Source organism: Globicephala melas, chromosome 16, assembly GCF_963455315.2.
Source record: "Globicephala melas chromosome 16, mGloMel1.2, whole genome shotgun sequence".
Lineage (NCBI taxonomy): Eukaryota > Metazoa > Chordata > Mammalia > Artiodactyla > Delphinidae > Globicephala > Globicephala melas.
Genome location: NC_083329.1, coordinates 6,106,909 through 6,133,471, shown reverse-complemented (window position 1 = coordinate 6,133,471; position 26,563 = coordinate 6,106,909). Strand labels below are relative to the sequence as shown.

The following is a 26,563-nucleotide window of genomic DNA, read 5'->3' as shown; positions in this document are numbered from 1 at the left end:
TCTTATTAGAGACAGTCCTAGTTTCACATGGTACACAGGCAAGCGGCTTAAACAGAGACAGGAAAAGCCTCAGTACCAGGGAATCCTTGGGGAAGCGGCTTATGGGCTCTGTGACTATCTGAAATTTGCATACAAAATATCGAGTAGTGGTGCATCTTCTGACGGTTCATAGCCTTCATCAGATTCTCGAATAAGTCCAGAAAAGTTTAGAAGGTGCCCACCCCTTCCACCCATGTAAATCCAAGACAGGTTCAAAAACCAATGTTGACAGAATGGTCAACAGACAACAAAATAAACAGAAGTTATAGGTGGATGTTAACTGACTGAAATGGGAGAGGACTTCGTAAGCGCAAAAGGAATGGGCGAATTCACCAAAGATTAATAAATTAAATATTAAAAACTGGAATTTCTTTTATACCAAAAAATAGCATAAATAAATAAAACTGAAAGACAAATTAGGGAGATGTTTACAGTAAATTACTGGAAAAGGGTAAATATTCTTAACCCATTAAGCAAATGAACTGTAACAAGAGGGAGGAGATATGGGGATATATGTATATATATAGCTGATTCACTTTGTTATAAAGCAGAAACGAACACACCATTGTAAAGCAATTATACTCCAATAAAGATGTTAAAAAAAACCAGACTAACAAATCAGAAAGAAAAACTCTCTCTCACAGAGAAAAAAAACAGGCAAAGGATGGGAACAGACAACTTACAGAACAAATACAGTTAATAGCAGCTGTATGCTGGAGCTAGCTGTAACCAGCTCATGTCAGCTGATTCTCTACTTCTTGTTCAGTGACATCACGTTAATAACTTGAAATTGATCATGGGGGAGTTTTTACAGCCGAGAAGTTACCTACAAATCAAGGCTTCTTTTTTGGACAGCCAATTTACCAGCACACCATTTGTTAATAGATACACAAAAAGCAGTTTAAGTGTCCTGGCAATCAAAGAAATGCAAAAAGAAATGAGATCTGGACAAGATGGAATAAGCACATTTCACCCTATTCCTCCTGCAAATTATAACAAAAAAGCCTGGAGAAAATTCATAAAGCAGCTGACACTCTAAAAGTTGCAGGAAAGTAAATGGACTGGCTGGGGACCTCAGAACTCAAGGAACGACCCAGTAGTGAGCCCTTGTTTTTTGTTTTCCCCTTCTTTATATCTTGGCCTGGGCTCTGGAGAGGCCCCCATCTGGAAATGCCAGTAGCGACACACACACACACACACACACACACACACACACACACACACACACACACACACACACACACACACACACACACACACACACACACACACACACACGCTGGAGGAAAGCCTGCTACCTTTAGCTAAAAGAACAGGAGAAGGGTGACCCAGTAAGAGCAACATTTGACCATACCTGACCTTACTCTACCTCTGGGTGGGCACTAGGAAAAAGCCATGCCCTGCTGTCCCCACTGGGCACCACATCCTGGGGCTGGCAGAGCCCTGCTTTCCATCCCTCCTTGCAATAACAGACCTCATCTCTTCCCTGGAACAGAGACTGTGGATGGAATTTTTCAGTGGATTTCTCATCACCATAAAGACCAGAAGGAAGCAGAACAACAGTTTTCAAATGTTGCAAGACTAAAACAGTTAACCCAGAATTCTATATCCATTGAAAATATTCTTCAGGAATAAAGGTGAAACAGACATTTTCAGATGAAGGAAAACTAAGAGAATTTGTCACCAGCAGACCTGCTTTTGAATGGCTAACTCGAATAGCTGAAGGAAGTTTTTTCAGACAGAAAGGAAATGATAACAGAAAGAAACCTGGAACATCAGAAGTGAAGAAAGAATGGAAAGGGTGACTATATGAGTACATACTGTAAACCATTCTTCTTAAGTTTAAAAAAATTATGCTCGATGTTTGAAAGCAAAACTGACAACATCTGAAGTGGTTCTCACTACATAAAGGTAACACTTAAGACATCCGTATCATAAAGGGAGAGGGATAAAGGGACCTAAAAGGAGGTAAAGTTTTTACATTCCACTTGAAGTGATGAAATATTGATACTAGTAGACTGTGATAAATTATGTACCTATATTGTAATCTTTAGAGAAGCAGTTTTCAATCAGGGGTGACTTTTGTCTCTCAGGGAACATCTGGCAATGTTTAGAGACATGATTACACATGCTACTGCCATCTATAGTTGGTAGAAACCAAGTTGCTGCTAAATATTCTATGATACATGGGTCAGTCCCATACAACAGTCATCCAGCCCCAATTGCCAACAATGTTGAGGTTGAGAAATCCTGCCCTGGGGCAGCCATACAAAAAAGTGCAGACAGACAATATAAACACTCCTGATGAATCAATATGGAATAGTGAAAAATGTTCAACAAACCCACAGGAAGTCAGGAAAGAGGAGTATGATAAAAACGGTAGACTTCAATTCTAACATATCAATACTTACATTAAAAGTAAATGGTCTATACACATCAGTTAAAAGACAGTGACTGACAGAACAGATGAAGAAATACACGACCCAACTATATGTTGTCTCTGAGAAACTCATTTCAAGTAAAGTGACATAGGTCGATGAAAAGTAAAAAGATGGGAAAACACATACCTTGCAAACCCTAATCAAAAGAAAACTGAGGTGAATGTATTTATGTGAGATAAAGTAGATTTTAGGACAAAGTCATCAGAGCTAAAGGACATTACATAATGATAAAAGGGTCAATTCACCACGAAGACACAATGATCCTAATTGTTTTGTACCACGAACAACAGAGCTTCAAAGCACATGAAGTAAAAACTGATGGCCGAGAAGAGACGCCTTTATAGTTGGAAACTTCAACATCCCTTTCAGTAATTTACAGAACTACTACACAGAAAAAGGTATTTTGTTTCATGCATCAAATGCGCAAAGCTTTGAAATGTTAATACTTAGTACTAGTATGCTCTGTACTGTATGGGAATGCAAGTGCATATCCATCCTGAAAAAATGTTTAATTTATACATTAAGACGCTTAAAATGGTTGTACCATTTTTCAACCCAGTATTTTCACTCTTAGGAATCTCTCCAAGGGAATAATTAAAGTGGTCCAAAATTTATCTATCTAGACCTTCATAAGAGAGCTATTTATATAGCAAAAATTGGAGACATCCAAACATGCCCAGTAATTGGCAAGCACTTAAAAAAGTATTCTATATACACATACAGTGCTGTCGATAAAATAACATTTTAAACAATTTTTAATGCCATGGTAAATGGGAATGACTTTAAGGCAAAAAAGTAGTATATATATAAATCAATATACATATAGAATAATCTAAATTATGTTAAATAGACATTTAAGTAAACAAAAATTGATAGAAGAAAATATAACATTGATAGCAATGAAAAATGACCAGTGATTATATCTTTGTGCTTTTCATTTGGTTGCTTTTACTTTTCTCCCCACCTCCAGTTTCCTGTTGTTCATGTCATAACAAACTGTTACTTCCAAAAACAGCATAAAAGTGAGGTCATATACACAAAGTGTCTTATACACTCTTGCATCTGGTATGGAGAAACTAAATCGGTGGTAACATTTTTGTAAATAATTTCTGAAGGTGAAAAAGGTAAGAAAGTATGCCCATTATCATTCCTAAAGTGATCATCTCTGTTTTATTGCCCAGGCCTAATTATTCACAGTGCCACCTGTCATTCTCAAAAGTGTCACGGTCTAGATGACAAGTTGAATGGGCACCCTCGCTATTCTGAATAGAAAAGATAAAAATATTCCTCATAATAACTAAAATCTATTGCACCATAGCTAGACGCCAAGCACCGTCCTAAATGCTTTACCTGGATGGTCCTGTTTATCCATCTCAGGAGCTGAATTATCTCCATTTTATACAGGTGCTGAGAACTTAAGCAACTCGCCCAAGTTCAGACTGTAGCAAGTAGCAGAGTCTGGATCTGAACGACCCGCCATCAAATTAACAGCTGAGGGCGTACCTGGGCCTGTCTGAGTGCAGGGTTGGCCGGCAGAGGTCTGGCAGGGACGCAGGGCACACGAGGAGCCGGGTGCATGGGCGGGAGTCCTCGCTGAGAAGAACTGGGCAGAGGGGCGGCGTCAAGGGCTTTGAGGGGTCTGCTGATGTCCACATGCTGACACTGCGGCAATCTCCTGGGATTGTCCTGCGGGGTCAGAGCAAAGAGCCATGATGTGGTCATTACTGTGTAATCCCTGGAGGGACAAGCAGTGCTAACTCATCTGCTCTAGCTGCAGGGGGAGGGCAGGTGGAGGAGGGGAAGAAATCAAGGAATTACAGCAGAGGGAATCTATAATTATTGATGTCAGCTTCCGGATTCTAACAAACCACCCTCCCCCACCCCCAAACCTGGAATAGTCGGGCTGCTTTCTATCTCATTGTTTAAAAACTGGTTTAATTCGTTAACAAGTAGGTGCAAGGCAACCTTAGGAAGCACCAACACACATGAAGACACAGACCAGATCTTAAGGAAATTCCAGAGGACTTGTGAAAATGAGACGTAATTCAGCGTGCACAAGGCTCGATGAGAACTGAGGAAAACTCCTGGGGAAGGAGCATCGGGGCGGAGGTGAGGGTCTGAGTCTGGAGGACCGTCTCCTGCCTGGTGGCCTTGTTTTTAGCAACAGATGAGAACGGAGGCAGTGTGGGTCTCATGCCCCCTGCCCCTCCCTGCCTCCCTTTTTTCTTCCTTTCTATAAATAGCTTTATTGAGGTTTCATTGACTATTAATTGCATATATTTAAAATGTACAATTTGGTAGATTTTGACATAGATTCACACCCATGAAACCATCACAGTAAGTAAAGCGATGGACATATCCATCAGTCCGTCATCCTTCCCTCCCACCGCCCCCCCCTTCTCCTTCTCCCAGCAGCTATTGATCCGATTTCTGTCACTATAAATTGGTTTGCATTTTCTAGAATTTTATATAAATGAAATCATCATTTTTGGTCTGGCTTCTTTCACTCATCATCATTACTTTGAGATTTATCCAAGATGTAGTGTGGATCAATAGTTGATTTTTTCTAATTCTGAGTAGCATTCCACGGTGTAAATATACCGAACTGTGTTTACCCTTTTACCTGTTGATTGATATTTGGGTAATTTCTGGTTTGTGGCTCTTCAAGCTAAAACTGCATCTTTGGCTCTTGCAAATGAAGCTGTTTTTCCTGTCTCCCACGGTTAGGGGTGAAAGGGGATAATACTTATTAGGAACGGCTGTCTCCTCTTTGGAACCCAACCCATAGGTACATCAAAAACACTTGGTGGGGGAGCCTAGATATCAGAGTGAACACTAGTCATAATTCACCAAGGTCGCAGGAAAGTGAAGAGACAGTAGGGAACCACGAGGTACTTTGGTTTGAGCGTCCAGCTCTTTGAAGCCATAGGTTGGACAGAGCTTCTATAGTCCAGGGCTGGAGCACAATGGGCCCGACCAAGGGTTCAGTGTAACTCTCAGAAATACCCTGGGAGTAGCCGCGGGCCACAGCAGCTCTCCCAAACCCAGTCAGTGGCATTCTCAAATCACAGAAGGGGTCCCATGCAGGAGCCTGCCTGGTCAGCATACCCGGTGGGCCTCCTAGGACTGTGGCCACCTGGGTGACTGGAGGGATGATGACTATGTAGCATGTCCCGCAGGGCACATGGCCTCCGTGGGACCTGGCACCGTGAGCCTCTTCCAGCGCCAGCCATCACCTCGGGAAGCCCCTGTGGTCCCGAGGGTGCTGACCCGGCGTCTCACAGCAAGAGGCTGCGGGGTCTACTCCTGCTCAAGCTCTTATTGAAAAACCTGAGTCTTCATGCGTTTGCTCGCTTCTTTTTCTTTTCTTTTTTTTTTGCGGTACGCGGGCCTCTCACTGCTGTGGCCTCTCCCGTTGCGGAGCACAGGCTCCGGACATGCAGGCTCAGCGGCCATGGCTCACGGGCCCAGCCGCTCCATAGCATGTGGGATCTTCCCGGACCGGGGCACAAACCCATGTCCCCTGCATCGGCAGGCGGACTCTCAACCACTGTGCCCCCAGGGAAGCCTCGCTTCTTATGTTTGTTCAAAACTCACCTTAGGTGTGTTGGAAGGTGGCGGCTTCCTCATCGGCCCTTTGCTGAGGTGGGTAAGGTGAGCCTGACTAGGCTGGGAGCCACTGGACGGCCGGGAAGGGCGCACACACCTGCAATGCAATCCCAGACACGCTTGGCGAGGGCGCTGTCCCCTCTGCCTGACTTGACTTTTTCTGTTTTGTTCACAGTGACACGCAAAATGCAATTCACTTCTTTTAACTTAGTGTGGTAAACATGCAAGAGAAAAGTTATCTAACACTCTTACAAGATTAAAACATAAATACTGAGTTTCTTCCCCCCAAGCCATTATTCTGTTAAATTAGTTCTTACAATCTAAGGCACACAGCTGGGGACGCCTGGGAGACATTTCGCATGAAGCTGGCATTTTAGCGATGATGTCCTGGAATACATTTGGATCGAAAGCTACCCCATCTGATAAAAATGTTTTAATATTCCACCTTGTAAAAAGTACCAATGTAAGGGTGGGAAAAATACACCAGTGGAATTCATCAACACCCTGCTTATTTATGTAATAAACTGCAAATAGTTTGAAGGGAAAGTGAAGGGGACAGCTGGTCTGGCAGAAATGTTAAAACACCAGAACCAACAGAAAATCTGACCTCTTCTTTGCTAAGGAGACACAGTGCGAAGCAGCCCATTGCACATTCTTTCAAATGCCATTTCTTGAAAAGATGACCCTAACCCAGGGTACCTTAGCTTTTCAATGGTGGTTTTCTTATCTGTAAACAGCAGTCGTATCAATGTCTTCCTTTTGAGATAAACCACAAATCCAGCGGCAAGAAGACACAGGATGGTCACCAGAATTCCTATCGTTAAACCTTGGTTACCTGAAACAAAGCACATTTGACTCAGAGAAGGAGGCATAGAACTAAAATATGGGGAGTGTCAAACTGTGACATTTACGGCAAAATGAACTTCGAAGGAAGGACCAGAAATGGAGTGAGTAAATCCCTGGATGGTGCACTGATAAATTAGTGTCACTTCACAGGTCGTGTCTGAGGTGCAACCTGCCCTGTCAGTGTTCATTTCTGACAAGTCTGGAACTTGCTAAATGGGAATCCAGTCTGGCCAGTGGGACCATCTCCCTGGTCACACGGGCCCCCCAGGCACGACAACAGCAGGGGAATGCTGGCGAAAGTAACAGGGACCTGTCACTGGAATCCCATCAGAATTAAAGTGGTCCCCAACCTGAAATCTTCCCAGCCCCCATTACAAATATGCTCCCGCAGGCTCTTTCCTTCTCTCATTCTTTGGTGTTGGCGCCTGTTTTGTTTTTGTTTTTTGTATTTTTTATTTTAGACCAAGACCTTACTTCTGGATATCATCAAATTAGAAGGTGAAAAAGCAAACTCAGTTTAAATGCCCTTGGGTGCTGTTTCGTTATGTTAGGGACTTAAAAACGCAGCCTGTGACGGGGGGCAAACCCCTTCCTCTGGGAGGATGCTGTTTATTTTATCTAAGGAAACATCCCCCCTTTCTGTGATAGGATCCTATTTTGTTTAGTGCAGAGACACGAAGACTCCTCAAAGGTGGAAAGGAAGGGAAAATCAAACCACCCCGCTGGCTTCTAACTGCAGCTGCGGTCAAGGGCCTCTGGGGAGGGCTCTAAACGCCCGGATTTGGAGGAGCCGTAGTTGCAGTTTCACCAGGGCGGTGAGTTCCTTGAGAGCGCAGGTCTCGATTCAATCGTCTCTGTTCTCCTGCTAGCAGCCATCAGTCTGTGTGCCCCCTGGTAGGTGCCCTGCAGTCCTTCCGGGCTGCTGGTGACAGCTGTGGAGGTGGCTTCTGTCACCAGGGCTCTCCCACCCCACCTCCAACCACGACATCCAGCTGGCTGGGAACCAGAGTAGCAGCAGCTCCCACCCGGGGGGAGAAAGACTTCACACCCTCTCTGTTTCTGGACTTCGTCCCCAGCTGACGAGTCCTAAGAGGGATGTGACTGAGTCTAAGGCAGACAATCAACACGGGACCGTCTTGATTCACTTGTAAGTGTTACTGGAAAAGCCTTGCTCTGGTCTCCTGGCCCAGATGTCCCTCTTTCGAGACTGTGGGCTGGCAGTCGCAGGTGCCTCTGGTGAGGATGCTGTTGTCTCTTAACACAGCTCATTAAAAAGCGAGCAGCAACATGATTCGGCCATACTTCCTAGCTCCATGCTTCCAAATCCCTACGTCTTAAACTGATGAGTCATCAGTCAAACGCTGACTGGGCCGCACACTGAGCTTGCTCCCCCTGCCCCCCAGGCTGCCTGTCTCCACGAGCCGCTCAAGCCAGAACCCCAGGCAGTGCCATCCCCGCATCCAGTGCAGGCGCCGCGTCCCATCGAGCCTGCCCCGTGTCCCCTCCATCCCGTGGCCCACCTTCCTGAGTCTCACTGTCACCCCGCCCATCACAGCTTCTCGTCCGCGCTGTGCCCGCCGAGCGTCTCCCAGGACCCGGAGGAGCGGCTGGTGCCCGACTGATGCTGGAGAAATACTTGCGTCACGAACTTCTGGGCCGCAGGCAGGCAGGCGGGCTGGGGGCACTGAGGCCCAGGGCGCGGCTCTGCCCCGTGCAGCCATCAGCCGGCTTCTCGTGGCCCCTCTTTTGTGGGCGTTTCGGGGGGAGGAGTGTAAACTTACTTTCTTTTATAATACGACGGCAATGGTGGATGAGTCCGGCTCTTCAGTTGCTTCCATTTTTAAAATATTCTTACTTGGTACAACGAAGAACTGGCAACTCTGTGGGTTCGCCCCAAGTTTAGGAAACCCCCAAACCTGAGTCCCCCTGGTGCCCACACCAAAGAGGGACCCAGAGCACGTGGCCTGTCTCCCGCCATCCTGTGCAATTCCTCGAGCGCCACCTGGCTCACTTGAATGCGGAGGATGGAACAGGTGGCAGGGTCCCCGATGCATTAAAAACTAAAACGCTGTTTTTTTAACAATAACCTCTTGATGGCCAATTAGAAAATTGACTACGTTGCAGCAAGAGGCCAGCCATCAAGGCGGGGACGCTGGGCCAGGCCTGGCTTATTACCCCCGGGATGGATGTGTGCTAAGAGGAAAGACCTTGGGGCCCCTTTTCCACTTGCTGCGGGGCCGGTCTCGGGAGCGGTGTTGAGACACGTCCATCCCTAAGCAGAAGGGTGCCCAGGAGCTCACCTCCCTTCCTCACAACACTGTTTCTCCAGATGTGCCTGCTCAGAGGGTCTCTCCCTCCTGGCCCTGTGCCCCCTGCCTGGTCCCGTAGAGCAGTGTTGTGTCTGTTGTCATGGAAACAGTAGCCAAGCCACAGATTCAACCCTTCCAGTCACAGCGGGACTCAGGACGTATGACGTCCTCTGTAGTGGCGTTAGCCACCGTCTGAGCGTCCAGGGGCTCAGGTGGGCACCGAGGTGGCAGCACAAGTGTGCTCGGGACATTCCTGCCTGCCCACACCCCCCTCCCCCACCCCCGGCTCGCGGTGGGCTCTCTGCACTTTCACTTTAAAGTGGGCATCGCTCAGGCCTGCCCCTTAACTGGCTGACGAGAGCTCCGAGAAGACGGTCCTGCGCTAGCAGACCACTTCTCAACGTCTTTGAGGAGGAAAGAACTGACAGGCCCAGCACAGCCACCCATAGGGGCTTCTTCACGGGTAGACTGTGCCTCAGGCTTAGCTGTGTGACTCTGTGGAAGTTACTTAACTTCCCTGAGCCTCGGGTCCCTTGCAAGGAAAGAAGAATAACACCAACTTTTGTAAGGATTCGATGAGCTAATGCATATAAAACGTGAAGCACGGCAGGTAACAGCAGCTCAGCAAAGAGAAACCGTTGCTATCTCTGCTGCTGCTGCTGGGACCCGTCCCTTTATGAAGAGGAGGGGGTCTTTCTAGCAAGAGCTTTAAAAGGCATTTGACTTCACACCTCTTAGCCCTCGTACACAGAGGCTGGCCTTGACAAATTCCTTTGATCCGACAATGAAGTTCATACCCACTTGGCAGTCTGCGGTAGAATGACCTTAGCTAAGAAAATGTCACAGGCTAAGACCCGGCGAACTCAGCCTCTGAGTAAAGCAGAGCGACGAGTCTCTGCAAAGATGAGGCAATGACTAGAGAGTGTCTGGAAACAGAGAGGCCTCAGGCTGTGTGAGGTCTGCGTGGGGTCCTCACTGGGTTTCCGGCTGTGCACCCGCCCGATGGCTGATGAGCCCTCAGTCTTGCTTGGAAGGCTCCCCCAAGGGCCTGGCTTCCCACTGCCCCCAGGAGCTCAGCCCACTCCCTGGGACGCGCCGTCACCACTAACCTGCTTGCCGGATGGGGCCGCTGTCCTTGCTTCCTCCAAAGCCAAACTTGTCACAGAAGGGAGGGGCCCAGTGGGCCTCGCAGTGACAGTTCTTCCTATTGTTACACACCTTTCGGGCAGCAGAGGAGAAAGACACCAAGAGGGAAGCAGGGTTAGGACGCACGTCCCCCTGGGGCAGCGCTAAGTCTCTGAGCCCTAATTGAGCCCGAGAGCAAAGCAAAGGCCCTGTGGTCAGAGCCCCCATCCCACTGATACAGTCAGACTCCGTACATGCGGCTGTGAGGATAAACCCTAAACCCAGCACCACACAGGTGAGCCCAGAGCCCGAGGCTGCGGATTAACATAATGTGCTGCTGTTACATCAGCAGCTACTGAGAGAAGGATCGAGACAGTTAGGGCTCGCCCACTCCTTTCAACCCCTTTTCTTCTCAATCTCCATGTCCCTCTTTTTAAATCCAGGAAACCCTCCTGATCTGGCCGAGATGAGAAGCCCTCTCAGTGGTAAGGAGGGGCCCCTGCTTCAGGGACACGGAATCCATGCCCTTGGGCATCATGGGCCCGACAACCCTGGGCACCTTCAGACCGAAGGCTCGGGGAGGCTGTCACACATGGAATTTGCTGAACTACTACCGGAACCAGTGGAGTACGAGTGTGAAAACAAGAGAGAATTATTTCTATGACAATGAGGCTGAACGCTTTGGGAACGCCGGATAAATGCAAGTCACTAAAAAGAACTTTGGACAAACTTGGAATGGGCGGAACAACTGACAAATGATCAGGAAAAGCAGCAAAAGACAGGAAGGTTGCTCGTTGAGTGTCTCCCTTCCGCTTAGAGCAACAAACGGTTCGTCACAGATGGCGCACTTTGGATAATTTGTGTACTGAAGTCAGGGCCGAGCTACGGATGCGGGATGAAGCCAAACACACACTTTTATATTTTAAGACATGATAAATGTTCCGGGCATTTCTCTCACTTGCGATGTTTCCCTGCTTTCACAGACTCTTGTTTTCTGAATCAACCACCTGCCCCAGATGCTTCCAAGAAGGCCAACAGTCAGGAACGCCTACGATAAGTGAGAAAGTGTGTTTCTATGAAGCTGACGCTAAGCAGAAGTAACTACCGTGCAGCACAGCCCACGGTGCCTCGAGTCTGCGTGTCCTGCCTGTTTCCTCAGAGATGCTGCTGCGGAGGTACGACTCCCTGGGGCTCAGGCACTGTCCTGCCCGCCCTGGTCTCTCCTGCTGCAAATCACAGTCATGTGCCCTCCTGGCAGCTTGCGGCAGAGATTACAGCCCTAACACCCCACTTGGAGGCGCTGCTGGTGAGCCCGGCCTCGCGAGGGAAGGACCGGGGTCCTTACTTGTTCCCAAGTCATGGCCTCTCCAGTATGTGGATGTTGGAGAGGGAGGAGTCCAGGGTCCCTGACACAGCCTTGCTACTAACTGGTCGTGTAACCTTGGACGTGTCACTATCCCCACCGGGGCCTGGACCGCTTCATCGGCCAAATAGTAAGGCTGCGCTAGGTCATTTCTTCCAGCCGTTAGAAAGAAATCTAAGATCCAGTGGAGACATTAAAAGATTCCATTTTATATTGACAGTCAGCTACACTCACCATCAACAAACCCATCTGAGGTGACACTGCAATCCTTTATGGTTACAGCACAAGAGTAATTTTATGCAAACCTCCATAATTCTATGTTACAATCATTGGTGAGTGTCTATTTTAAAAATAGAATTTGGAGCACAATATCTGTAGAAAAGGTTTCAGAAAAACGAATGAACCACTGGCATAGCTAGTCAAGATTAATATGATTCCACTGGAAATAATTAAGCCCATCAGAAAAAATAAACTAGGTTTTAAAAAATTAGAATCCTCTTCCCCCCCCCCCACCAAAATTCTCTGAACTAAAATAACAGCCTTCTTTAGTTGACACCCATTGTATGTGATTTTAAGAACATGTGGTCGGTATGTCCTGTCTTCTTTGTTTTAATTCTTTTTGGAAGTATTTCAATTCAGACACATATTCTGAATGCTGGCTGTAGGAGGGACAGCTCTGTTTGAAACGCTAATGCAAAACTCTTCACGACGGAAGGTTAATGTTAAAATTACTTTGAAGATGACAAAGTTCCCTTTAAAAAAAAATCCAGAATGTTAATTTAAAAGATAATTATCACTCAATCTGATTTTCTTTGTTAAATAAAAATCCCATTTCTTATGCTATGTAAAGGTCAAAGAAAATGAATGTCTTCAGAAGAAAATATTGAGGAGACACTGACTGCTATATTTTTACAAAGTTATGGATGGCAAAAATCCTTTACAAAGGAATGATTTAGTGCTGAACTTGCTGTGGGCCGGCTATACAAAGGCAGTTCACCTACTCACCCCCCTGCCGTGGCATTGCACCGCACATTCGTGAACACCGAAGACACTTACGTTCTGACACCGACGATTGAGGCAAATCTGGAGAGGAGGGAAACACAGCAAATATCTCAGTCTGTCTACAACCACACGCACATGCATCTATAGCTGTGTGTTTAAGAACAGAGGAATGGATAGAGAAGATGTGGTACATACACACAATGGAATGTTACTCAGCCGTATAAAAGAACAAAATAATGCCATTTGCAGAAACATGATGAACCTAGAGACTGTCGTATTGAATGAAGTAAGTCAGACAGAGAAAGACAAATATCATATTGTTTATATGTGGAATCTAAAAAAAGGGTACAAATGAACTCACCTACAAAATAGAAATAGAGTCACAGATGTAGCAAACAAACATGGTTACCAGGGGTTAAGGAGGAGAGAGATAAATTGGGAGATTGGGACTGACATATACACACTACTATATATAAAATAGGTAACTAACAAGAACCTACTGTGTAGCACAGGGAACTCTACTCAATACTCTGTAATGACCTATATGAGAAAAGAATCTAAACAAGAGTGGACATATGTATAACTGATTCACTTTGCTGTACACCTGAAACTAACAAAACATTGTAAATCAACTATACTCCAATAAAAATTTTTAAAAAAAAGAAAAAAAAAAAGAAGAGAAAGCAAAGGAAAGCTTGGGGAAGACCATCTCTCAGTTAATATGAATAATGCGCTTTGCCTCGGACCCAGACATGGATCCTGACGCCTGCCCTCCACACTCAGCCCATTTCAAGACTCACATCAATGTGGACACTATGGAAGTCGTCTATCTTCATGGCATCTTATATGGTTTTGGTCAATCCTGCAATTAGGGTAACTGACCTTCTCGTGATTTTTGTTTAGAGCTTGCAATGAAATCTACATATTGCAGCATTTCCCCCTCCGTTAAAAGATGTAGGAGAGAACAAAAGAGACTAGTCCTTCACCTGGCCCTATGCAGACTCAGAGACTCCAAGAATCCTTGAATCTGGTAAGGGAGATATTAAACTATGGGAAATTTTCCAAAATACCGACTGACAAGTACTATCGTCGATGACATAAACCATCAACAGAAATGCTCAGCAGAGTAAAACAGACGCTTCCCTTGTATTTCTCAAGCCTCTGCAGAAGCAGCGATTTGGTAAATGGTACTGGGCTGGTCGAAAGAGTTTAGTCTTATTTCAAAGGTGCATAATATAGTCCAGACTCAAGAGATCAGGTTCTTTATCTCCCATAAGATGTTACAAATTAGTGGAGTCAAAGGGAGAAAAGTCTAATTTTTAGATTACAGAAGCATTTTTAATCAAATAGGACCTTCCTAGGAGACATTCACCATCTGACCCCAGCAGTTTATCTGAGGCAAGATTAACGCCCTTTGAAAAAACGGGCTGGACCAAGCAGCTCTCAGGGCTGGTGGGAATCTTGGCCGAGGGGACTGTCACATGCCAGCTAAGAAAGGAAATCATCTGGGGTTGCAATGCACACAGCAGGACCCCAGGCAGAATCACAGCATATGCGTGCTGCCCTCCCCCAACCCACGGGCTAGGCTAAGGACGGCTTTCAAAGAACTAGTGTTCTGCAGGCAGGAGATCAAAGCACATGGAATCCTGCACATGAAGGGAAAAGCTCACTGATAAATGGAGTCCTTGGAATTTCAGCGTTCAGATGCACCTGGCCTTAGCTGTTCAGACCACAGTTTAAATGGTGTCAGTCTAATGTCAAGGCTTGAATATAAGCCAATGGGTGTGGTTAAGGAGACACCCAGAATGTATAACATGTTTCACTTATCATCCTGTTGCCTTAAGGATAAAAGCATTTGTGGCGTATGGGGCAAGGGGGAGGGGGTGGAGTGGAGGGAACTCCTGTCCTGGTGGGGACTTGTTCTCACCTGGACAGATTGGGAAGTCAGATGTAGTTTCAGAGACCCCCATACAGGGACTCTGCGACAGGAGATGACTCAGCACCTTTCCTTTCTGCTCTGTGACCTCCACGTCAGTAATGATTTCATAATCATTTTGAAAAGGAGGAGCCTAATAAAAGCATCTTCTTTCCTAAAGTGTTTTATTAACTTGCTATCATTCAGTCCGATGAGAAAGTTTGGTGGGAAAAAACAATGTGGCAGAATATAAAAATCTCAAAAAAATTTTTTTTTCGTTTTGGACTTTATTTCTAACTGCCCGCCCCCCAACCCCCAGTATCTCAGTCTACCTTTCCCCCTGATCTCCAAAAGAACACCCTTTGGCTTTAAGCTTATCCTATCTCTTCCCCTCTCCTGTCCCTGTATGGGGGTCTCTGAAACTACATCTGACTTCCCATTCTGTCCAGGTGAGAACAAGTCCCCACCGTGCCAAAAACCCAAACCACATTTCCAAAAACAATATAATATGCTGCTGTGTTTCCTTCCAGCGTAATTTCCTGGCTGGAAGCTCTCATAACATCCAGAGTGTAGACATGACTTATTAACACTAAAGAGCTGAGAAAACAAGCTTGATTTTCCCAAATCTGCATCTCAATGGTCAGACCAGGATCTAGGATTTATTGACTTTTTCTTCTAGGTGCAAAGAACGGAATTTCAGAGGCAACATTCTGAGAAGCGGATTTAGGAAAACAAACCAACCCTGTAACTTGGTTCTCCAACAGGACGTTTCTCAGTGGGCCCCCTTCCAGACTTACATTTGTGATGCAAGGGAGCATATGGGTCTTACTTTTCCATCTGCACACTTTGTGCCGGCAAGCACAAGCCCTGGGTCTGGCATGTCATCGCCCAAGTACACGTGGGTCCCACGGCACAGAATCCGACCTCCTTCCTGCAGGGGGATATTCGTTTCTATGGAAACGGCATTTGTACCGATGACTGGTCGGCTGGCACCTCCTTGACACTGGATTTTTCCACATTTAGCATCTCTGGAAAGGCAAGAACAGACAGTGCTCAAAGAGGGAACGTCTGGAAGCAGCCCTAAGTGATCTGGGAAGTTCAAAGGCACGGCGCGGTCAGGAGGCGGACCCCACCTCATCTCGCACTTGGCGAAGGAGCTCTTGGAGTCTTTGCCGCAGTTGCCGTAAGGGTCGCCTGCAGAGTTGACTCTCTCGAAGCAGATCCCGGGGGCAGGTTTAGCACCTGAAACAGAAGCAAAGCAGCACTTTCACCACCTGCAAGTGTTTTGAACATTTTTCTTGGAACAGCACGAGGCTTTCAGGTTAAGGGAAGATATGTTCAGCGTCCCGAGAAATCACACCTGGCATCTTCGCTGATGCCTGATACAAGCCCCCCTCAGCTCACAGCAAAGCATGCATTTTATCACTCCCTCTTCTGGAGGGCTGCTAACCGGGCCCATGGCACGTGCGGCCTCTCCAGAGATGAGGCCTGGCTCTGGGGCCGCACCCGACCCAACCCCAAAGCGGGTGGCTGGCCGGCTGCGGGGGAAGGGAAGGCTTGCTCTCTTGAACAACTCCCACACGACTCCGGTGAGAAAATGCAAGTTAAAGCAGGTTCCAAGGAATAATGATGACTAATGTGAGGGAGCAAAGAGAGAGAGAGAGAGAACGAGCAATGCGGAGGTCTTACACCACGTTTCCAGCCCCACGAAGCTCCCCACTGGAGCAAGCACTGGCTTCAACGAATGCCTGCGTTTGCAAGGCAGAGACTGCTCTCAGAGGCCACGGAGGCATAAAATCTGATGGTCTTTTTACACAGCAGGACAGTGCCCGGTACAGAGGGGCGTGGAGCCAGAGAGCTCAGGAAATGGCCATTTTAGCACGTCTTCCGGTCAAGGAACGAGAGAACATGTACCTGGGGTTTGCGTTGCCAAGGTTCTGAGGGCTCTCGAATCCTATCATAGTGGTATCTGTTGAAGACTACGTGAGAAAGTCAGGAAAATGTTCTCCATTCTTCAGATAAGCTGTGCCCTGTGTGGTGCCCCGGGACTGCCTTCCTGCCCACACCGGTGTCCTGTCTGGGCTCTTCCTCTCACATCAGCCAGGATGCCAACTTCCCCAAGCCCAGCTCTGCCCCCTGCCCTTCTCTGCACCCTGCTCTGGGGAGGCTCCGCGCGCCTTCCAAGGTGACAACGTCATGATGGGCAATGCTCGCCTCCTCCCTGGGACCAGATGGTGTTCTTATTACTACAACGTCCATCTTTCTGCAACCTGATTCCTCACCAGACACGTTCAGCATCTCATTAAACAAACAAAGCAGCAGACAAATCAAACCAAACAAAATCCCTGCAGCAGTCGAGACCAGCAACAGGTTCAGCCCTTGACCTCTGCACTAAGTTGCCCCCCTCCCAGACCTCTTATTTTCCCATTCTCTGTTTTTTTTAAAAACCATTTAAGAGAGTCTCCCAAACTCCTCCCATAGGGCATTTCCCTGAACTGGACACAAGTCTCTGTCCTAACGAGATTAAAAAATGGGCAAAAGAACTGTTAAGACATTTCTCCAAAGAGGACATTCAGATGGACGACATCACTACACGTTAGGGAAATACACATGAAAACAACAATGAGCTATCGCCTCACGCCAATTATGGTGGCTGTTATCAAAAAAAAAAAAAAAAGATAAGTGTTAGGATGTGGAGAAAAGGAAACCCTCATACATTGTTGGTGAGAATATATACAGCCACTGCAAAAGACAGTATGGAGGTTCCTCAAAAAATTAACAGTAGAACTATCATACGATGACCAGTTCAACTTCTGGGTAAATATCGAAAGGAATTGAAATCAGGATCTCAAAGAGACACCTGAACTCTCATGTTCATTGCAACATTATTCACAAGAGCCAAGCCACAGAGGAGGCCTAAGTGTCCACTGACAGATGAATGAATAAAGAAAATGCTAGTATATATGTACAAGGGAATATTATTCAGCCTTTAAAAAGAAGGAAATCCTACCATTTGTGACAGCATGGATGAACCTGGGGGACGTGATGCTGAGTGAAATAAGTCAGATACAGAAAGACAAACACTGCATGATCGTGGAATCTAAAAAAGTTGAACCCATAGAAACAGAGAGTAGAATGGTCATTGCCAGGGACTGGGGGGAATGGGGAGGTATCAAAGTGTGCAAAGTTTCAGTTATGCAAAATGAATAAATTCTAGCGATCTACTGTACTTATAGTTGCTAACACTGTATATTTAAAAATTTGCTAAGAGGGTGAATCTTACGTTTAGTGTTCTCATCCCATACGCACAGAAATAATAGTAAATAATAAAGAGGGTGGGAGGAATATGTAGGAGGGGGTGGATACGGTTACAGCATGGATCGTGGGGATGGTTTCACAGGTGTACACTTACCGCCAAGCTCACCAAGGTGTACACACTAAATACGTACAACTTTCTGCATGTCAACCGTAACTCCATAAAATGGTTAAAAAGAGTCTTTGTTTTCCGCAGCACACTCCCTTCATTCACAGCTTATTTATTTATTTTTTGCGGTACGCGAGTCTCTCACCGCCGTGGCCTCTCCCGCTGTGGAGCACAGGCTCCGGACGCGCAGGCCCAACGGCCACGGCCCACGGGCCCAGCCGCTCCGCGGCCCGCGGGATCCTCCCGGACCGGGGCACGAACCCGCGCCCCCCGCCTCGGCAGGCGGACTCTCAACCACTGCGCCACCAGGGAAGCCCCACAGCTTATTTTGATGCTGACCCTTTTATTCTGTTGTGATGCTGTCAAGGGGAATCTTATTTTTAGGCATAAGTACCCACTCACCCAACAGTGAGTCTTTTGATTTTACTTTTTTCTATTTGCTCAGTGGCTGTACATTCATGATCTCCACAACCTAATCACCCATCCTGTTGCTTGCCAAAGTTAGCTTTTCAAAGCTCTTTTACCAGAAAAAAAAAGTGGAGGCAGGAAGGCACACCCTAGGAATAATAATTAAACAAGTGATAAATGTTCGTCTTTTCTCAAAACCAATTTTGTCAGTTGACCTCAATGAGCCTCTAAACCAGCATTGACAGAGGTTCACGAGGTCCAACGTGCTTTCTCAGCTGGACTGAGATTCAAAAGACACGACGGAGAGCTTAAGAGGTTAGTGCTACTCAGCCATAAAAAAGAATGAGATAATGTCATTTGCAGCAACATGGATGGGCCTAGAGATTGTCGTACTAAGTGAAGCAAGTCAGACAGAGAAAGACAAATACCATAAGATATCACTTATATGTGGAATCTAAAATACGACACCAATGACTCTATCTACGAAACAGGAACAGACTCACAGACATAGAGAACAGACTTGTGGTTGCCAGTAGGGAGGCAGCGTGGTGGGGGATGGATTGAGAGTTTGGAGTTAGCACCTACAAACTATTATATAGAGAATGAATAAACAACAAGGTCCTACTGTAGAGCACAGGGAACTATATTCAATATCCTGTAATAAACCATAATGGAAAAGAACATGAAAAGAATATATATGTATAACTGATTCATTTTGCTGTACAGTAGAAATTAACACAACACTGTAAATCAACTCTACTTCAATAAAATACATTTTAAAAAAAGAGGTCAGTAGTTAAACCATTCTTTCCAATGCTGAATCTTTTGGGAAAACTGTTTTATGTTTGCGCATGTATGGGATCTAAGAAAAACAAAAGCAAACGTTTATCAAGTCTCAGTTCCTTTTGAAAGGCCTCCTCCTGTTTGATTTCTACAATCGGTGGCCGTGCTGCAGCATTGGAAGAGCCGGGGCTTTGAGACTCACAATAATGGGCTGATCTGGTGTCAACCCTACACACTAGGAGACCCTGGTCAAGTTATGGGAACTTTTGAGACTCTGTTCCCTCATTTCTATGACGGGGACAAGGACAGCACCTGACCTGAGGTTCAGTGAGTCCCCCAGGCTCTCAGTAAACCTGAGTTACACTGAGGATGGCCATTGATCATGGGGAAGGGGACAGCTTGGCCCCTGAACATTAAGGATGTGAGGGGAGGGGAGCTCCTTGGAGCTGACCTTGTTTGCAACACTTGCCGTGTTTTAACACCGTAATAGTTCAGGATGGTGTCAGTAAGGGCTTCACACCTGTTTCCTTCACAGAGGGGTGCCCCCAGTGCCTAGCACATCACGGGAAACCAATGAAGGCTGCTGAGTGACTGGGTGAGGAACTCCTGGACCCTCCTTGGGAAACGAGAGGGAAGAAAGAAAATCTCCTCGTCGGAAACCCTGGGAGGTTCTGTACATACTTTGTATATTAAATAAAAAGTACAGTCATCGCTCAAGGATCTCAGCTTCCCTGCCTCCATCTCCTCCTTACTTGTTTCAGGGAGTGAGGCTCCCGCTTCCCTGAGTCCTGTGCTCATTCTGGGCCCCCCGCCCCCCAACCAGGCTGGGCTGGTCCTCCAGAACCTCATCACACCACGCAGACGCTGAGCACCATTTTGAAAGAGGCAGTGGGAGACCTCAAGGAAAGACACTTGAGTTTGACTCCTTTTTATTCCATTGAACTCTGGGAACAGAGTGTCTTCCCTGTAATTCCTTTCCTTGCCCTTAAACCAAGAGACACGCTTTAGATGAATGGGAACGTTTTGGCTTACTAACATGCCATTTGTTGGGCATCCCCGCTATTAGTTACTGTGCTGGGCACGGCATGCAGTAGCAGTCAGTGCATAAAGAAACAAAGCTGAGTGGGGTCTGACCAGTAAAATTTACTCCACTCTGGTATTAATTTGCCCAGTGGCTTGAACAATGCAGGGTTCTGAGGGTTAACTTTCTGTCTCTTGCAAGAAAGCAGTAACTGTCTATTTCCAAGAGTTTTGTTCATTTCAGCTCTTATCCAAAACTCAAGGGAGTAGGAGATGCCACGTCACACTCTACTATTGATGTGTCGGCAGGACATGTCATCAGTGGGGCATAGCAATGACACTGCTGGCTACAATGTGGCAAAGGAAACTCACATCTGGATGAGTAGCACATCATGATTTCATTGGCTGCATATGCTTAGGGATAGGCTAGATAGATATTTCTGAAATCAAAGACCAGAATGCATACCTGATCCCTTGTCACATAATTCCTTCATTCTTTTATCTGGAGGATTAAGGGAAAGTACACTATGATGGGTAATTCATGGTTAACCTTGATGCTGTAAGCTCGTTTGCATCTCCATCCTCAAGTACTTAGGGATTGAAAATTTTCATCAACTTCGATCAACTTTCATCAATACTCTGAAACCGCTGTTGTTTCGATGGCATGGGGGAGGTGAGTGACAGAAGTGAGAGAAGGATGCGGCGGAACCCCACTTACAATGCCCATTCTCATCCAGTTGACTAACATTTTCTTACCCGGAAGTCTCCATGTTGGGATGAGAAATCTTGCATGAGAAACATGACGTTTAAAGACCAAGGGGTTTAATAAATGAAACTTAAAATAAATGAAGAAGTATATAAGCAGTTGAAACTCGATTCAGATCGCAATATGCCCTATTGCTGCCTCACCTCCAATTTCAAGCTGTAGGACACTGTCACGCAGGGTTTCGGGCCACCTCCTGGGGCCAGCAAGCTCCCAGCTAGAGGTTGGGCACTGCTCAGCCCCACCTGGTACCACCAGCGGCCCACTGGCCATGCCCTTCCTAGACGGTAACCTCTCTTTATAGGAGAGCCTGTGTGTGTGCGTGCGTGTGTGTGCACGTGTGTGCGTGTTTCCTCTGGTGGTTTGGAGCAATCGTAGAGATTTGTGATTAGGAGGTGCAGAGTAGAAGGCTTGTGATTATTCAATTGTTTGTTTTGTCTAATACCTCTCCCATATCCCTTTTCCTAGGAACAAAACCTGTTTTCTTATGGGAAACGTATTTTATATGGTTCAGGTAGGGTTAACGTTCCCAACAAATGCCAAAGGGATGGGCATGAAATTCAAGTCTGGCCCATCGAGTGTGCCACGCCACCGGTCATAAGACTGGGTCATGATGGATACATGACCAAAGCCGGGTGCAACAGCATCTTCCTTGGAACCCAGCTGCTCGAGCTGGTTGGATGAGGGGCCTGGGCTGCTGTGTTACTAGCCATCACTGGCTGAGTCCTTCAGGATCTCCCTCCATCACCACCTTCCCTCGAGCCTGGGGACCCTGCTGCTCTCAGTTATCCCGGTGGGATGTCCCCTCTTTGCATCTATCACACTTGCTTTTGCCTTTTGTGACGTCTCGAGGCTCCTGCCTCACTGTAAAAACCCCTGTGGACTGAGATGGTGCCTCAGGCCTGCACAGAGCAGGTGTGTTCCAAGAACGAACGAGTGAAAACCACAGGGAAAGCAATTTAGGGAAAGCACATCCTGTCTCCGCCGGCCTCCCCAGAGGAAGTCAGTTGTGGTTTCCGTAGAACAAAGCATCTTGGGTAAATGAACACTGTCTCCTGGTCTGCCTTTTCTGTGACTCTGGGTGTTCACTTATTCATTTACATCACATGAAGGATTACCGTGCTGTCTTAAGAGGAAAGAAGATATAAAGTCACAAAAAGACAGACATTTTACTTCCTGGAAAGGAAAACTGTCATTCCCTCAAAGTTTAGACAAAGTAAGAAATCCTATAAGCAAGGAAACCAGAAAGGGGGTTCCGTGCTGACCTCGGGAGCAGGGACAGCTCTTGCAATAAAAGAAAACATCATTATAGGAAACAGACTAGAAGATGCAAACCCTGAGTGCCCTGGCTGTCAGGACCTACTGGTGCCGGGAAGGACAGCGGAGGAGGGTCCGGCCAAGCGTTTCGCGTGGCTTCTGTGTGTGAGCAGCCAGCTGGCGTCTATCTTAGAGACAGAAGGGTCAATAATCTAAAAGGTGTAAATGACTTCTATCCACTTGTAAGACGTTACAAAGGTACAGGTCTGGCTTCAAATCTGGGGCACTTAAAGGTGTCTGTCTTCATGAAGACGAGACACTTCGTGTCTGTCTCATGAAAAAAAGTGACAAGTTTTCTTATCACCGCTATATCAATTTACAGCCTTTGAATTCTTAATAACGGAGCTCTTAGATGTTCTGCCGTTATCAAAAGATGAAATTTAGCCTTTCAGAGGGAATTTTGACATCGTACCGTATTTTATAATTCTATAAGAAGCGATGGAATTTAATTACCAGGTTTATCTTCAGAGTTACGTAACAATTATATTTATAATTGTAGTTTGGGAGTTCCCGATGTCATTATGTCTCGTGAAAGAGAGATGATGACATCTTGTACTAAGCCCACAATTTACTTGATCTATCTTTTCCTTAAAACGCACGTCCGTTATGCAAATGCACGTCCCCAATTCAGTCACCTCAGCTTCTCCCCCATCACTAATTTCCCCAACCCCTGTCACTAATGTCCACAGACAAAGGCATCTTCACAGCAACTGAAGCCTGCTTGTTCTCCCCATGATTCTCTCTCTGTCTTGCTTTTCCACATTGACCTTCAGGTCCATCGGAAAATGAAGCCCAAGCAAACACATTCTATCATTCCTTTCTCGCACAGTGGGACAAAAAGGAGACTTCCCTGCCTCCTACACATTACGACTCTTGGCAAAAATCCCTTTTCTTCCCATCTGTAGCCACCAGAGTCGTGGACGATTAGTAACTGTACTGCTCCAGGTATGTCGCCATAAAGCAAACTCATTGGAACTAGCCTGGCAGATGAACACTGAAGATGCCCGTAAAAATCGTCTGGCCCGCTCACACTGCATCAATCAGGTGACACTATTTTCTGGTGAGTGATAAAACAGATAGAACTAAGATATTTCAGGACTTCCTCGATGCAGACTGTTTGTGATTCTAGACACACAGTTATCCGTAAGATTAATTTCCAACCGTTTTCAGCGATCATGCTAGTGGTTTGGATAAATGACGTTGGCAAAAATAAATTTTGTGCCTGAAGAAACATATCCAGCTGTGTTTTGGAAGGAATAAAGGTCATGTCACACTGACAGAAAATCTTTGTGGCTATTAAGACTGAAGTGGACAGAGGTACGGTGTGAGTTGCACATAACGTTTATGGGTTTGACATCACCAGATAGTCTTGAGATGCAAGATTTGTGGAAGAAAAATCACTGAGAAAAAAAAAAGTCAACTCCGGGCCAGCAAGAATATCATCAACAATAATAACTAGGAAAACAAGTGGATGAACAAAAGTCCCAAAAGGTATTCTAAAAGTATATGACTTTGCCAGTTACGAGTTGCAGGCATATGTTTTGAATTTTCTATCATTTATTTGTAGAAAGATTTGGAAGCAGGATTATTTTATTGAAATATAATGCTGGATTGAGAAAAGTCCATCTCAAAAGGGAATAGTTAGCTGGAAGGAAGGGCTTCATCTGGTCAGTGTTTGGGTAGCCAGATTTGGGGAGTGAGTAACTAACTGACTTCCTGAGTGTAATGGAGGATTCTGGCCAAGTTGCCAATGGCGAGGGCCGGCAGAGCAAGAGCTCGGCGACTCCTAGATTTATGAGTTACTGTCTTCACAGGGGGTCAGAAATGACCCCAAAGCAAATGTGGCCCTGATCCCAGAGCGTTTGCTAAAGGATGGGAAATGAAAGATTGCAGATGTATCCTTGACAATAAGTTTTCCTCTTCCGAAACATGAAAAGCTAATTCAAAGCAACCACTGTAACACAGCAATATGCTGCTCTCAGTCTGGCACATCTAGCTGGCCGGGACCTGGCCGAGGAAGTGACCTCTGCCCCTGGAACTGTGACAGTCACATCCCGACTCTACTGCAGAGGTCCAGGTAAGAGTGCACTGGGACTGTGGGAAGTACGTCACTCTGGCAGACCAGGGCTCTTGGTCAGCATCTCACAATAGCAGGACGTCGTTGAACCGTTAGCAAATGAGAGAAGGGGGTAGCAGACGGGGTTCTCTGCGCTCCAGGTCACAGCCCAAGCTCTGGACAAGCAGAAGTGACCGCAGTTCCCTGAGATGGCCCCCCGTTCCTGTGCACCTTAGCCCTTGCTGTTCCACACGCAGGAAGTCCCCGCCCCTCCCACCCCGGCAATGACCACTCCAAGGCAACCTCGGCTTGGAGCCTTCCTGCTTGGCTCCCCTACCCCTTTCACCCCAGGCTGAGCCCCCTCTCTCTTCCCATCAGATCTCAGCCCTCCCCACGGCCCCAGGCACTGCGCAAGCTGCATGCCACTGCATGTGATATATACATGTAATGTACTCACATATACGAAATAGATAATAAGCTATGTTGGAGGGCAATGATACACCCGTGCGGTAGACGTATTACTCTCCCCACTTTACAGACGGGGTACAACAAGGTTGAGTAACCTGCTGAAGGTCACCCTGCCAATAAGTGGTCTGTTCACTGCCTATGGTAGCCGGAAAATGGCCCCCCAAAGGGGTCCATGCCCTAATCCTTGGAACCTGTGACTATGTGACCTTACTTGGCAGAAGGGACTTTGAAGACGTGATTAAGTTACGGATCTTGAGATGGGGAGACGATGCTGGGTGATCTGGTCCAAAATAATCACAAGGGTCCTTACCAGAAGGAGGAGGGAGGGTCAGAGTCAGAGAAGGAAATTTGACCACAAAAGCAGAAGTCAGAGAGAGACAGAGATTTGAAGATTCTGTGCTGCTGGCCTTGAAGGTGGGTGAAGGGGCCAGGGGCCAAGGAGCTGCAGGCGGCCTCCCAAAGCTGGAAAAGGCCAGGAGACAGATTTTCCCCTAGAGTCTCCGAAGGTAACGCTGCCCTGCCAGCATCTTGATCTTAGGACGTCCGACCCCAAGAACTAGAAGATGATAAATTTGTGTTGTCGTAAGCCACTGAGTTAGAGCACACACAGGAAACTCACATGGTGCCCTTGAAACTGACAGTGAGGCTGCCACACTGATATAAGGAAAGGAACGCACCACATTTGCAAAGGGGGTGGGTGAAGGCCCTTCCAAGAAGCCCCCTGGTACAGAGGGCCACTGTACCAGTGCCACAGCTGGTGGTGGCACTAAATTCTCTGCTCTCCCGAGGAAGTCTGTGCGGTGATTGCAAGAACTAAGAAGGGGTTGGCCGAGGTAGATGGAACCCCAGGAAGTCACCAGCCTGAGGGGCTCCCCAAGCCTGGTCCCCGTGCCGGTTGTTTCCAGGAACTTGGAATTTCTGACGTCAGAGATGTTTTAGTCTATGTGCCATGGCCCCCTCATGGCAAGCCCACCGTCGCCCGGGCAAAAGCGTCCTCAGCCACCAGGGTGAGGATGGGAGGGGAGAGAAGGGGCCGGCCCGGAGCCCCGGGGAGGCAGCCCCTGCCCTGGGGGTGGTGCGGTCCCCGGGGTCCCCACCCTCGCTCCCAAGGATGTTGAGGGTTCCAAGCAGGTAACTCCACTGCTTTTGAGAAGCTCAGCCTGTGAGTCATGCTGTCAGTTTGTCCGCCTGTCTGGGTCTGTCTCTGGTCAGGCAGCTCGAGAAGGACTAATCGGATGAGATAATGAATACCAGCCTTGGTCACCATGAATCAAAGGCGCGTAGCCAGCTGAGTCACTCGGTGGTGGGAGCTCAGAGGACGGCGGGGCTCCATCTGACTCACTCTGGAACTGGGGCCAGACGCCCTAATCCAGCAGGGCACCAAAGACCACATTTCACTCCAACAGCTCCAAGTGCTGTGTGTGCTCTGGCCACGGAATGCTCCTTGGAAGGGAGTGTCATAAGATCCCTTGTAACTCGAGAAGGGGAGATTACCGAGTCCGGAGAAAGGCTGGGAAGGGATGGCCACTAGGGATGCTTCAGGCCATGAAGCTTTGGCCTGCAGCACGAGTCACTGTCCCAAAGTGACCCCACTTGGCTAAAAGGTGTCTGAAGTCACTACGCCACTCAGAGCCCATACAACCATGTGACGTGTGTACAGTGAGTGACTACTTTG

At 47.0% G+C, this 26,563-nt stretch overlaps 1 protein-coding gene across 1 annotated transcript in view; it reads right to left on the bottom strand.

Annotated features, from left to right (window-relative positions):
* The window catches only part of ADAM12 (ADAM metallopeptidase domain 12), a 354,171-nt gene that overhangs the window by 32,955 nt on the left and 294,653 nt on the right, over positions 1–26,563 (bottom strand). Inside the window, exons 15-21 of the mRNA XM_060286736.1 lie at positions 15,783–15,891; positions 15,479–15,677; positions 12,738–12,815; positions 10,354–10,462; positions 6,789–6,924; positions 6,078–6,186; positions 3,984–4,166 (exon numbers count right to left, since the gene is read on the bottom strand). Of these exons, the coding sequence (XP_060142719.1) occupies positions 3,984–4,166; positions 6,078–6,186; positions 6,789–6,924; positions 10,354–10,462; positions 12,738–12,815; positions 15,479–15,677; positions 15,783–15,891 (923 nt within the window). The remainder of the gene's footprint in view (positions 1–3,983; positions 4,167–6,077; positions 6,187–6,788; positions 6,925–10,353; positions 10,463–12,737; positions 12,816–15,478; positions 15,678–15,782; positions 15,892–26,563) is intronic.